This window comes from Aythya marila, assembly GCF_965140915.1.
Source record: "Aythya marila genome assembly, chromosome: 5".
Lineage (NCBI taxonomy): Eukaryota > Metazoa > Chordata > Aves > Anseriformes > Anatidae > Aythya > Aythya marila.
This window is the reverse complement of record NC_139046.1, coordinates 63898373-63912433: the sequence shown is the minus strand read 5'-3', so window position 1 is coordinate 63912433 and position 14061 is coordinate 63898373. Positions and strand designations below refer to the sequence as shown.

The window sequence follows — 14061 nt, the reverse complement described above, 5'->3', positions numbered from 1 at the left end:
AACAATGGCAAATCATTCCTTCTCCGTTTAAGCTTCTTTGGCGTCACCACCAAGGCACTCTGTCCAGCTGCAGTGCTGCACCATCTGCTGTTTGTAAAGCATCTCATTTTAGTGCTTATTTGTAGTTTCTGATTATTGGTTTTATCAGTGTTTCAAGAACAATGACAACCTTCATGTCCTGGAAGTTTTTTGTCCCAGCTGTTTTCATGGGACCACTTCTACTTTCACAGTTTTTGTAACAATACAGCAAATCTTGAAGCCATTGCTATTCATACACCACTCTTCTAGCACCTTTTATCATTCCTTTAGGTCATTTGTGGTGTTAATGCCACCTAGATTTGATTTTGTACAGGGCTGATGGATCCTGTTCCTAAGATGTGACCACAATAATTTATTTTCTCATTATAGCACAGTAGTATTCTTGAGTATTCTGTTTTTAATACTTAAAAATAGTTGCAAAACAAAGTGCTTGCTGTAATTTTGGTAGTTTGGCCTTTGCTCCCAGTTCTGAATTTTAAATAATATAAGATTTGTGCCTTCATCAAAAGTAGAATGTTTTCTTGTATTAAAGTATGCAGAAGTATTCTTTTTTTTTTTTTTTAAATCAAGGTGCTTATAAAAACTTTCCCATGTAGATGACTCAATCCCAGTTTTGTTATTTTAGTAGGTTTGTTTTTGTTAAAGAAACAATAAAAATTTAGATTCAAAATCTGCAAAATATAGTGCAGTCCATTGCCTTAAATTTTAAAATACCTTGTATCTAAAAGAAAACTATTTACAAATATTTTTGTGTGCATAAGTTTGTATTAAAGCTAATTAGTCATAACAACCTAAATAGATAACAGATAATGTGCATTTACAGAGTGATATCCAGTAATACTTTTTGTTTCAAATGATATTTCGTATGGATTATCAACTTTGACGTTCATATTTCAATAGAAATTTAAGTAAGCATCTTGCCAGAAGTACAGTGGGAAAAAGGCTAGAAGATATCAGCTGAATACACATTCGACACAGCATGCTGTTTTGAATTCTTTCATCTTATCTCAGAAAATACGTCTCAGAATATTTATGAGACTCTTGCCAGCTCTTGTGATTATTTGTTGCTGTTTTTGCAAGGGGGTTGGAGCCAGTGAGGCCAGAACTGATGCATGCTACCAAAACCAAATGCCACTTTTTAGTGGAATTTTGATCTGATATCTCCCACACTTGGGGGTGAGCAGCAACTGGCATGCTGAAGGAAAGAGGGTGCACTGGGACACATGGAGAGCAGCACCAGGAGAGCCTCTCCCAAGTCTTGATGGGTCTGTGAAGAGGCTACCAGGAGCCATGACCTTCTCTTTTCCCTGAGCCCTTCCTGTTTCCTCAAACTTAACTAAGACCTTGAGTCACCAGTGATCATTTCTCACCAGAAAAGAAAAACTGCATAAGAAATAGAGAGAATTGGTTTCCACAGTCAGTTCTTGTTCTGCTGGCTTCAACAACAACCTGGAAAAGCAGGTGACATGGGGAAATAGTGCGCTAAAGTAAAATATATATAACTGTGAAAAAAATTGATCCTGTAGTGATTCACAAACTCAAAGACAGCAAGATGAAGGGAGCACCTGTTATTTCTTTATGAAATACTTTTCTTTGTTCTGAGTCATTCAACATTTTTTTCTTGTGTTCTTTAACAAAGACCATATGCAAGTTAAATATCAGTGTATTAATGTCTTCATAGTTGCACTAGCTATTTGGATGATAGTCAGCTGAGAAAACTGGATAGTCCTAGGTTTAGCACATGGATTAGAGAATTCTTAATTTATGAATTTTAAAAGTAATATCTTTCCAAATGAAGGACTCATATGTTTTTGTAGCCTTGGGGAAACAGCCAGCTGTGAATGGCTAACCTTTATTGTGGGATTTCTGTTTTCTGCTATTTAATACACAAACCTATTCACCATAGCAACCACTAAAAATGTGGCATGAAACAGGAAAAAAAAAAGGCAATACCCATCCTTGAAGAAATACTAATTCAAACAAAATTCATTTCCATAATGGAAAAATGTACAAAATACCATAATTCAGAATGACATGTAATTTAAAAACAGGAAATATTGGAGCTGTTCCTCTTACATGGATATAAATCATTACAAATCTGTTAAAATCTGTGAAAGGAAAGTACAATACCTGGTATCAGCTTAAACCCTGTTCTGTCTTCTGTGAATTTAATAAATTTATAGTGCTTTATGATGTTAGATACACAAACCACAGGTTGAATTACTTTCATAAGTCTTAAGATACGGTTAGAACAGGAAATAGAAAATCAGAATATAGGAATGACTCATTTTCGTATCAGATTTTATCAGTGTTTGCATTCTTTTTTATTTTGAAACTGCAATGACATTAAACTAAGCTTTGACTAAGCTAGACTAGAAAAATTAAATAATGATGCTCAGTTATAACGTACTGTGTAGAGACATTGGAAATCTGGTAGAGAAAGACAACACACCTGAAGACTACATACATTATATCTCCTGACATCATAAATGTTTAAGATATGTGGTGAGATGGGAATTGAAGTAGCTTCATTAAATGTACAAGATGGAAGGTTGTATTGCTTCTATGATTAGGCAAATGCATGCACAAACTACTGGCTAGTGAGTCATCTATGAAATTGTTGTTGCCAAGCAGCTAACTTTGCATGTATTTTGTCATTGTTTACATGCTTATCATTTTGAGAAAGGCTTGAGGAATAAATGGCTGTGACAACTTTGGGGGATTTATTGAATGCCTAGAATCTGCAAAGTTCTAAGTGGATAGCTGATACCTGATCTTTAACATTTTCCTAACACATCTGTTATCTTTGTGGTTATTGGTAGCAAGTACAATTTATAGCATCAAAGAGGGAAAAACATGGCCAGCATGACACACATTCTCTTCCAAGGGATGAGTAAATTTCACCTTCATAAACAACCAAAACACTACTATACATTATATTCCCTATATTTTGTTTAAAAAAAAAAAAAAAAAAAGAAGCAAATAAATCAACTTTTTCTTCAAATTAGATGTCTCTTTTTGTGTATTATATATATGATAAAAGTCTTCTGTTTCTCACAGTGCATTTGGTTCTTTCTTCTTCTATGTCCTTTATTTCATACAAGCACATTGTATGTTTTCATATTGCTTTAAACTAGCTTCAGGATTCACTTCCCTTAAGTCATTTGCTTTTCTGAACCAGCCTTTTTTATTTCCCTGCTTTTAGCTTTGCTGTTTTGTCCATGTGACTTTCTCTTTCATGTGGTCTCTTTCAAGTACTTTTTCTCTGCAACTCCTTTGCACTGCTTCTCTCTTCCTGTGTTTCAAGCCAATCTTCTCACCACCCCTTTCAAAAAAAATCCCTACTGCTCTAGTTGTTATCTTTCTAATTTTCCTTATGTGAGTTCCTGTTTATCTTACTTCAGCCCATTTAATCTCTTAATTTATTTAGTTCCTTCTCTTCCAGGTACCTTCTTCATGGCTGTTGACCCAATTTCACAGCAGTTCGTAGAATGCCCATTCCTTGATTCTCTTGTCCCAACTCCCACATATACATGTTGTGTCTGCTTATAATACAGTTTCAAGGGGGAGAATAGCAACTGTAGCAAGGTAATGAGATCTGTAGTAAGATTTAGATCATATCTAACTTGATGTTGCAAAGTGCTGAAGTGAACAGGAATTATTGTGAAGTGAACAACTATTAATGCCATGGAACAGACAACAGAATTTGGCTCTAGGATGTCTTTTCTCTACACATATCACCCCTACACAAAAAGGGACGTGTTTCTCTCAACTTCCGTATTAAAACCTTAATTGGATCAGTAACTGGCAAAGGAATACTAAGTGGAAAGACTTGGTCCATCAACTTACTCTTATTAATTTTGCTTACTATCTTACCTGCAGCCAACTGAGAATTTTATAGAGTGGGTGGCTGCATTAGGGAAAAAGGTACAAATATAGTCTGGAAAAAATGTTCTCAGAGTCACATAAGAAAAATTTTCATACAACTTACAGCTACAAAACAACCACCCTTAAGAACAATGAGAAGGGAAAACAGAGGCACTCAGAATGAGCGATAAGCCTGCCAGAGATCTCAGGAGACCTATACTATCAGCTCAGCAGCCCAAGCTATATCACTTCTTACTACAATAGGGAAATGCAGTTACCAAGCAGTCTCTGTCTTCATGACGAAGCCCCAGAATGGAAGCACCATTTGAATGCATGCAAATTGCATTAAGGACAAACACTACAGAAAGTCAAAAAGAAGTGATTTGTCCAACAAGCCTGAGAAATTCTACTTTAAAGAAAAATGCACTATTTGTGACAGACCGCAAAAAGACTTATGTCTTCTAGCTTCAAAAGATACAGCTGGGATATCACAGGTCAAGGTTGCCTACAAGAATGAGGCAATACAACTCAACCCTGGCCTAGAAGAATGCTCTCTGATAATGATAGAATAGCTTAATATTTGTTAATATCCAGCCTTCCAGCTCTTGGGAGCTGATATGAATGAAACTATCAACTATCTACAACAAATTAGCACACCAAAAACTTTCAAGCATTACTTTCTGATCTGAAACGCACTCTAAGATCTGAATACAGAGATTCTGCATTTCACTCCCAATTATCTTAACTACGAAGTCTTAAAAACATTAAATGCTACAATAGTGCTCGTGATAGTGTTTGCACCTACGTACTGTCAGTTTATACTACTCCCCAAAAAACACACATGTACATTTCTGTAAAAAAGAATTACACTAACTTTTTCATTTATGAGACAATATTGCACTTCATAAGTAGCTGGAATAATCTGGCATGTGAAAGTTTGGAAATGTAATTTGACTGTATGAATACACAAAGCAATACATTTGAGTAACAATAAGATTGCCACCCACTGCGATGGACTTGTGCATCACAAATACAAAATAATACTTTATAAAAACTTTCAGAAACTTAGTGCCTAAGGTCACTTTTTTTAAATGAAGACAATGGCTTGCAGTGGCATTTAAACTATCACTGGGCGTGTGCTAGAATACAGCAGTTTGTCTATGCATGTAATTTGGATTTGTGGTTGTTCAAAACTTCTCTATACTGGAAAACTCCTAGGGGTAGAAAAGAGTCCTTACCAGGCTCTGCAATTTGCATAAGTCAAAGCAAATTCAATATGCTGCATTTCCATGGTCTGGAAAGCAGATAGAGTTTAGAGGTTTCATCTGGTTTCATGTTGTCACAGCTCTAATAATGTCTGGTGGGTGACTCACTGCTCAATCCGTTCTGGTCACAAGTAACTGAGAAGATAACAAGGCACACCATAAAAATAGGCATTGTTGATTAGTCAGGCCTTCACCAGTTAAAACTGGGAACATATCAAAAGGAAAATACAGTCCACAGAGCAATACAAAATGAGATCAAAACATGTTCATATTTCAAATGTATAGCTGCTGTCTTGCTAAATAATGTGCCTTCAAATGCAAACAATATTCCTGTTTGCATAATTCTATTTTTTCTGAGTAAATTCCAGCTGTCCCATAATGACTGTATTTGAAAAAGCTGACAAGGATTACTGTATGCTGTGAGGTTAATATTTCACAGGTCCTATAACAAACTAACCTCCAGAAAATTTTATGGTCATGCACAAGAAGGCCAAAAGAAGATAATAGAACTCCAGTCTAACTTCTGCAACAAAGAAGATAAAAATTTCTTTCTTATCTAAGAAAATAAAACTAAACAGACTACAAAACTTGCCTTCTATCTATTAAATAAAGGCCTGCAAGGTGGTCACCTACATCTGAAACTTATTCTGGTTCTGACAAGATGCGGAGTTGACTACGATAATGGTTCAAAATCAACTCTATGTGTGATCCTCTTATAATCTTCAACAAAGTCTTACTGTTTTGCAATGTAAACTACTTACAGAACAAAATAAACTAAACTAGAATGTAGCACAATTACTCCAGAACAGTATTAAATTAAGAATTTTCAGGAACAGTAATTCCAGGAAAACTCTGTTGATAATCCTCTCATTGCAGTCAGGTTTATCCCAAATGTGTTAGCATTTCAGTGTCCTTAATGCCTATTTATTTCAGCAAAACCTGGGAAAAAAATATGACCATTTAATGGTTCTGCTCTAATAGCGACAAAATCCCTAATTCTTTCCTATATTTTCCTAAAACTCCTAGATCTCAGACTGAGCTTAAAATTTTGATATATGTTTAATGTATGAAGATGGTCAGAAAGTTAAACACTGAGCTGATCCAGCAAAATAACTCTGTTTTTTTTTTATACTAGAGTTATTCAGTCCTGACATTTACAAGTTTCCATATTGTAAAACCTCATGTGAGTAGAAAAAAAATTTACTACAACTCAGAGCTTTATAAATCCAAGCATTCTTAAAAAATAGAAGAGCAGTAAAAAGAGTAGCCATTTAATAGTGTTATCACATTTTTATCTGTCTGGATAGCCTCTCCCATAGAAAACCATTAACTGCTCTTGTACTAATAAAAAAAATCAGAGGGTGACAGCTGTGGGTACACACCATTTGCTCCACAGGTGATGGAGTCAGCCCAGCAGCTGGGTGACCCCTCGGCAGCACCAGCTTGGCACCCCAGCTTGACTGCAGCCACACAGCACAGCCTCTTCAGGGGAAATTCAAAGGAACTGCCAAGACTACCAATTCAAAGGAACTGCCATAGGGCTTAAGATGGAAGAAACTGCTTATGTCACTTGTTAGTTCCCTCTCCTAACTCTGCTCAGCAGGGAATTCTGGCTTTCATTTTGGGGGATTTTTGCCTGCTGGTGATAGATTTTGTCTTTGCTGTATTGTTATCTGCATCTGATGTTGTTCATACATCCTTCAGAAGGATGCCTTTTCTTTACATAGATTAGCCAGACATCTTGCTACTCTTTTTTTTTTTTTTTCTGATTGACTGTTCACAGTACAATTGTTGCAAAGGGAAAAGAACTCAATTAAATGGTAAATGAACATTCAAAATAACAGATGTTTGAAACACTGAACACAATGTAATGTATGTCCTTTAAATGAATAAACAATGTGCGTGGGAAAAAAAAAGAAAATTGAACATGCAGATTCCCTACCCTACTGATTTCAGGAATGTGCTCTTTTGTCGCAAAACTCATCCAAACAGGAAGTGGTTTCTATTCTCCAGAATCACCAGTTCAGATGATAGCTGTCTTTGACAGGAGTGCATTCGGCATGGCAAGGGAGCATTTTTGCCTCAAATTCATGTTAAGGTTCTTGTACTGAGGCTGACCAAAGTCTTTCAAACTCTTTTTGTGTAGTATCTCTGGGATTTGTTTTTCCCAACTACATTTCCAGTTAGAATTATGCCAGCGTATTTTATCTTCCCTGAATTTGTTGCTTAATGTTTAAGAATAAATTGTCTTGACAAAAGATCATATGTGCTTTTGTGTAATACATTTTTTATTTTTTTTTTAGTATAATATACCTTTCAGGAGATGTTCTCAAAATCTTCAGTTACTCCACAAGGAATATTAAACCTCTTAATGCTAATTAAGTGTCACCTGTACATTGTCACTGGCAATATTAATAAGCTGGCTTAAGACAGTGAACTGGAAATCTAACTATAAAGACTGGAAAGAGGAGTATGTTATCTAAATTGCAGAATTGTTTTATATGCTGCATTTCATGCAATGTGATGGAATAAAGTTAATTTGTTTCAGATAATTCCCAACACACTTTATTACTTAAATTGTGTAGTCCAAGAAGTTAATATTTTAAAAATATCAAACTACTGTAATAAATTGAGATTTATGGTGTGTCCAAAAGGAAACCTTCTGTGGCACTGAAAAAAAAGCATGAGCTTCAGAATCATTTAGGTTGGAAAAACCCCTACAATAGTACGTTTCTATGATATGCAGGAGCTGGAAGACTGGAGGAAAGGTTTCCCTCTGTGGACAGAGGGGGCCTAACAATCTCCACTCCTCTCTACTGCCTTTCTGCTAGAGCTGCATGAAGCTTCTTCAGTCTGCCAATAACCATGGAATTTATATTGGTGATTATCGTAATTTGCAGGAAATGTTCAGGACACATATGTTCTGCAGAAATACTTTACTCACGATTACCTCTCATCCAGGCTCCAAAATAAAATGAGTTTTCTCTTGGCACGACATTGTTGCCTCAGAGCAGCCGGCCGACTGCAGCTAAAACCACCTACGGAATTCTTGAGGTGCAGCACGGACAGGAAGAGTAACGTGGAGGCCGGGGAAGATGAACACAGATAAAAAATGATGACGTTGTCTGAAATTTTGGGGAAAAAGATTTGGAAGGAAGTCATCAGAGAGAGCGGGGTGCTGGCCAGCCAGAGGCTGGAAGTATCGACTCTCAGGGAACTAGCTGGTCCTCCAGAGCCGACCACATCTATTGACGAGCCTCGCTGGAGACTGGAAAGCAAAACACAGAACGGAGATATTGTGAGGCAGCTATCACCATCCACCCGGGGCCGCGGGGGCCGGGCCGGGCCAGGCCAGGCCAGGGCGGGCCGGCGAGGGGCTGCGGGGGGCTGCGGGGCTGGCGCTGCACTGCGGAGCCGCCCGCTGCCGCTCCGCCCCGCTCCGCCCCACCTCCGCGCTGCCAGCCCGCAACCGGCACGGGGAGCGGCGGGAGCAGCGCCACCGGGATGGGGCGGGCACGGGGAACGGCACCGGCTCCGGCTGCGGGGCCGGGACCGCGGCGGCTGCTGCCGCTGCTGCTGCTGCTGCTGGCGGCCGCGCTGGCAGCTCCGTGCTGCGCCGCGGCGGGGGCCGGCGGGCGGCGGCGGGCCGCCAGCCTGGGCGAGATGCTGCGGGAGGTGGAGGCGCTGATGGAGGACACGCAGCACAAGCTGCGCAACGCCGTGCAGGAGGTGAGGGGGCGGCGAGGCGAGGGGAGGTAGGGTGGGGCCGGCGCTGCTCGCTCGCAAAAGAACGACAGAACCGAAAGAACAAGGAGAAAAAAACCTACCGCCCGGCTCTCCCGCTCTGCCCCCGACCGAGCCTCCCCGCCGCCGCTGCCCCGCGCTGTGCCGTGGTGGAAAGGCAGCCTCACCGTGTGGGGGCAGGTCGTGAGGCAGCCGTGCGGGCAGACATCTGCCCGGATCCTAAAGCAGTAGCAAAAAAGGACGTGGGGAGGGGAGGAGCGAAGGGAAAGCTTACTTTAATGTTGTGCAGCAGCGCCTGAAACGCCAGAGGTGATCGCACAAATCGCAGAATCACACAGGACATGTTTCAAAGCCAGGAACTGAATTGAATCTAAGACCCCAAGCCATTGTCTCACATACCAAAGCACGTATTCCTGCATTCCTCTCACTTCTGGGTTTTTTCCCTGTTGTGGGAATAAAAACGTTTTTGCAGAGTTACATTGTTTAAAGGTAAGAAATGTGGTATTGAGATATGCTTGCAGTGGTAAGAAAACTTAGCAGATGGCCTTATAAAATGCAGACAACCAGACTCCTTAGAGCAATTAGGTGAAAATCACGGTGTCAAGTCAGGTAAGTGAAGAAACATTACCACTTTAACAGTAACAAAGTCAAAGAAATTTGAAATTTAACAGGCCGGCAACTAAAGGCCATGCATTGTCTGTGAAGCATTGGATAGGTTGTGAACCTGGATTAGCCAGTCAATGGGGAAGCAGGGGAGGATCCCAGTCATCGAGGAAATAAAGTATATAAACAGTACTGTGTGACTAGTAGGCGTGCTCCTGCTTGTGGGATGCCCACCATTGCAATTGTGAATAAATTACTACTTCACTGAGATCCTCGCCTGAGCCTAAGTTATTGGCTACAGAGTGTTTCTCACACTGTCATGTTCAAAATCTTCCTTCCAAGTTCTCTCTTTCACTTAAAATTAAGTTATGTAGTCCAAAAATCCTTTTACTCGCAGGCCACGAGGGACACAGACCTTTGTTTACAGTAATTAGATCATTTCTAACTTTTACTGTTATCCAGATGGTTGCTGAATTCTGCTTGTCATCCATTTCATTTAAGCTGTAAACACATTGAGACAAAATATTAAAAAAAAACTTGCTTTACAATAAATAAAATATGCTTAGTTGTAAATAAGAATGTAGTTAAAATATCTGCCTATTTTACTGCTTCTGTTAAAAATGTTTATTCGGGATTGAGGAATGGCCTGTATACAGCACAACAGACGGATTCTCTGAGCGGCATGGGAGCAGATAAATGCTTTGCTCTTAAAAAGGTTTGCATTTGTCAGTTAAAGTAGATACATCAAAAAGAGAGACTTTTGTCTTGGGAAAAATTCTGTTGTTCACCCTGGCTGAACTTGTGGCCTCCTAGCTCTGTCATGGTGACTGCAAGTAACAGACATGAAACAACTTGCTCCAAATTTGTATTGTTTACAAGGCTCATGCCCTTTTGCCATGCTTGCTCTGTTTTCTGATTCAGAGAACACTTATCATGTCTTCTGTACCAAGTCTTCATCTGGCAAACAAAGAAATGGGAATTGAAATAGAGAATGAAATTTTGGATCTGTGCACCCTAACATACAGGACTTCTGCTGCCTTCAAGGGGCTTTTGCCTGTGACTCCCTCCTGCCTGAATATTTTCTCCCCTTTGTCAGGTGGGAAAGTGTGTCTGAAGCGGTTAGTGCTTTTCTGGGAAAAAGAGACAGACAGACTCTTAACCAGTGTTGGCCTGTACAGATACCAAATTGTCTCTTGTCTCAGCACACTTTTTCCTCACAGAAACTGACTTCAGCTCATTATTTAAATTGTCCAGAACTCAAGGGCTTAGCTCTCCAGTGTTTCTATAGTTAATTAAAAGAGCTGCTGTGATTGCTATGTGAAATAGCTAAGTGAGTGCTCCCATACAGAGGGATCTATATTAACAGCATCATACAATTAAACAGGGCATTACTGAAGGATGGAAAAGATATGTTGCTTGTTCTCTTTTGTGTAATCATTTCAGCTTGCTAATTTTCAGTTGGTTTATTTAAATTTGGCAGATGGAAGCTGAAGAGGAAGGGGCAAAAAAACTATCAGAAGTAAACTTTGAAAACTTGCCTCCCAGCTACCATAACGAGTCCAACACAGAAACCAGAATTGGTAATAAAACTGTTCAGACTCATCAAGAAATTGATAAGGTATGAGAAAACTTACATACCAAGCTGTTCATTCTCACTTGACCTTTTCTTCAAAAGTAAAAACAATTTTGCGTGTTTTGCAGAGAAGCATGAGAATTTGAAGCATAAGCTTTCCTGATGATAATTACTTCTGGATTTTATTGTATCTTATTTTTGCCTGATAGGTTTAGGGGTGTATAATATAAAAGTTTAATGTAAAATAATTATTTTGAAAATAAATGAATACTATGTGTAGAACCCAGGTATGGCAATTGCATAGGTAATGAAAGAATGATCATTTCTCACTCTGTTAGCTTCATTACAGTGATGTTTCAAATAGTTAAGGAGTTAACCTTGTCATCTACTTTTTTCCTCCAAATAAGGATTTTGCCTGAGTGCCAGGAAGATGGGAAATAGCAGGGTGGGAATTAATTATAGCAGAATAGGACTGAGAGTAACAAAGGACTATAATTTAAAAATGTATTTTGATTTATTGTTGTTCTTTTGCCATATCAGGTTACAAATAACAAAACCGGATCAACAATTTATTCTGAGACAGTTATTACATCTATAAAAGATGGAGAAAACAAAAGAAATCATGTAAGTGAGCACATTTATTACTCTTGAAAGTTAAACAAATACTTTAAATTTACCTTTCTGAAGAAAACAATATAGTTCGTAGTTTGGCATAGCCAAATTTCTGAATGTTTTAAAACACAAAACTATTAATGTAAGCAGTCGTAATGTTTTGTTGTTGTTGTTCTTGTAGTTTTTGTTTGTTTGATTTTAATTAGTTTAACTTAGGAAAACTATATTACAAATTTGTGGGGGAGTTTCAATGTTGCAGTTAACTGAGGTGGTTGATCTTGATCTGAATATTGAATTTGTCAATCAAATGTAAGTGTTGTACTCACACAGCAAAGATAGCTATACAGCCCTTTCCAAAGACTCTGAATAAACCCTCAGTATAACAGTGCTCCATGGATGCCCTCCCTGTCTGCGCTTTTGGTTTTCATAGCGGAATTGTTTTGTAGACTTTTAACTCTAGAAAACAATCCCTATTTGTCTGTCTTGAGGAGACAGTAGAATCAGTGGAACAATATATGGCTCCATTTGCTTATCAGCCTTGCCTGGTGGTGAGAACTGGTTCTGAAATGTCACTTTGGGGAGGGGGAAAGTGGAGGACAACTCCCTTTACCTCTGGAAACAGGATTGTTCAAAGATTCAAAAAGAAGTTTAAAAGATTAAGAATATTCTTTACTCAAGTCTTGCAAATACAGGTACATTTGCTAAATGACAGTAGACAGTAGTCTCATTAGAAGTTCCTGTCCTGAATGCACGCTCAAGATGTTTCTGAGAAAGACAGGTGGTGAAGTGGATGTATCAGATGATATCGTATTTTTCTGTGAAAATAACATAATTACCCTTGGAATTAATGAGAAAATGATTCTGCATGTAGAGAATTTTTCCTGACAGATCTTTTGCTTGGTAAAGAATCACAATGAAAAGCAGAGTGTAGTGTAAATACCATCTACTAGCTCATCCTATGTCTATCACCGAATGTCTAGTGGCAGCATGGCCTTTTGGCTAGTGGATTCTGAGTATTTAAATGATCTTTTCTAATACTGATCACATTGGTTTAGTATTTCTGCCAGACTAATTCTGCATGTTCCATGGATCAAGTTGTTTTTATATCCTACTGCAAGAACCTGTACCCCTGTGTTTTCTAAGTTCCCTTTTGCTGTTGATGCAAGTGAAGGTTTTGTTTGTTTGTTTGTTTGTTTGTTTGTTTTTTGCTTATGACTGAAAGGAATACTTATCTCCATTAACCTCCCTTGTGCTGCAGATGTAAGGGCAGATAGTCATCTGGTTTTAGTCATCTGTTTTTTACTGAAATTTATTACTGCAGAAGACACTACATTTATACGTGTATTTTCTTTATACTTATGAGCATCTAAATTCCTAGATATGAGCACTTAAGCTTATACATTCATCATGAAAAATCTAATTGTCGTGTTTAGGTAATAACTAGAAAATCAACTTTTGCCTGGTGGGTGTTTTATATTCTACCTGAAACTGATCCTGGGCACTCCCCCCAGCTCTCTCTACACCACTCCAATTCACAACAGATTGTTGCACTTTTTAGTTTGGCGTATCATTTTCCTTTCACTCCAAAGTCAGAAGGCAGACTAGATTAGAAAACTAAACGGTCCAGCAATTCTAGCAAATCTCAGGTACACTGCTGCAGCAACAACCAGATGTTAAGCCTTGCAAAGCCTCTGCCATTGAGTGTGATGGTCAGCATGTACTAAGTTAGAACAACTGTTAGGTTTTCTTCAGATACTTTCATGCTCTTACTAGGACAGGACTTGCCAGTGTTTCCTCTGGTAGCTGGCTTTGTCTAACTAATAGTTTATGATTTAATTTAGTTTAACTTGTCCTGGCTTATTTTAGTCTAACTTTCTTCCAGTTCTCTCTTGGAAGTTTTCCTACTATTTTATAAGACATTAGAAAAAGAAAAAAATGGTAGTAGTTCCTATTTTATTAGGTGTAAATCCTGAAATGTGAGCATCTTCTCTGCTGTCATCCAGTGACTAAGTTTTCCGTCTTTCAGCTCATGTTTTTATACTGATATTAAAGCTGGGAATGGCAAATAACAAAATTAAGTTGCTTGTGCTTTCTTTTTAACTGTTTGACAAAGGTTATAGATTTAATGGTAAGACAAGATACAAAACAAATTGCAAGTATACTGAGGTACAAGTTGGTTTTATAGAAAATGCTAACATATTCCAAGATGCTTTTTAATAATTAAATATGTGTAATGAAGGCAACTTAAATATCTTTTTTTTTTTTTTTTTTTTAAACAAGTATGGTCATCATCTTCAAAACCAGTGTACAGAAGCAAATCTTTCAACTGACTGGGACACAACACTAATGTATTCTTAA

The 14061-nt window shown here is 38.3% G+C and overlaps 2 protein-coding genes across 2 annotated transcripts in view; one reads left to right on the top strand and one right to left on the bottom strand.

Annotated features, from left to right (window-relative positions):
• The window catches only part of MICAL2 (microtubule associated monooxygenase, calponin and LIM domain containing 2), a 162070-nt gene extending 152963 nt beyond the window's left edge, over positions 1–9107 (bottom strand). Inside the window, exons 1-2 of the mRNA XM_082760776.1 lie at positions 8999–9107; positions 8122–8439 (exon numbers count right to left, since the gene is read on the bottom strand). The gene's annotated coding sequence lies outside the window, so the exon portion shown is untranslated. The remainder of the gene's footprint in view (positions 1–8121; positions 8440–8998) is intronic.
• The window catches only part of DKK3 (dickkopf WNT signaling pathway inhibitor 3), a 28559-nt gene continuing 23106 nt past the window's right edge, over positions 8609–14061 (top strand). The window contains exons 1-3 of the mRNA XM_082760791.1: positions 8609–8900; positions 10999–11136; positions 11632–11715. Coding sequence (XP_082616917.1) covers positions 8676–8900; positions 10999–11136; positions 11632–11715 — 447 coding nt within the window. The 5' untranslated portion in view covers positions 8609–8675. The remainder of the gene's footprint in view (positions 8901–10998; positions 11137–11631; positions 11716–14061) is intronic.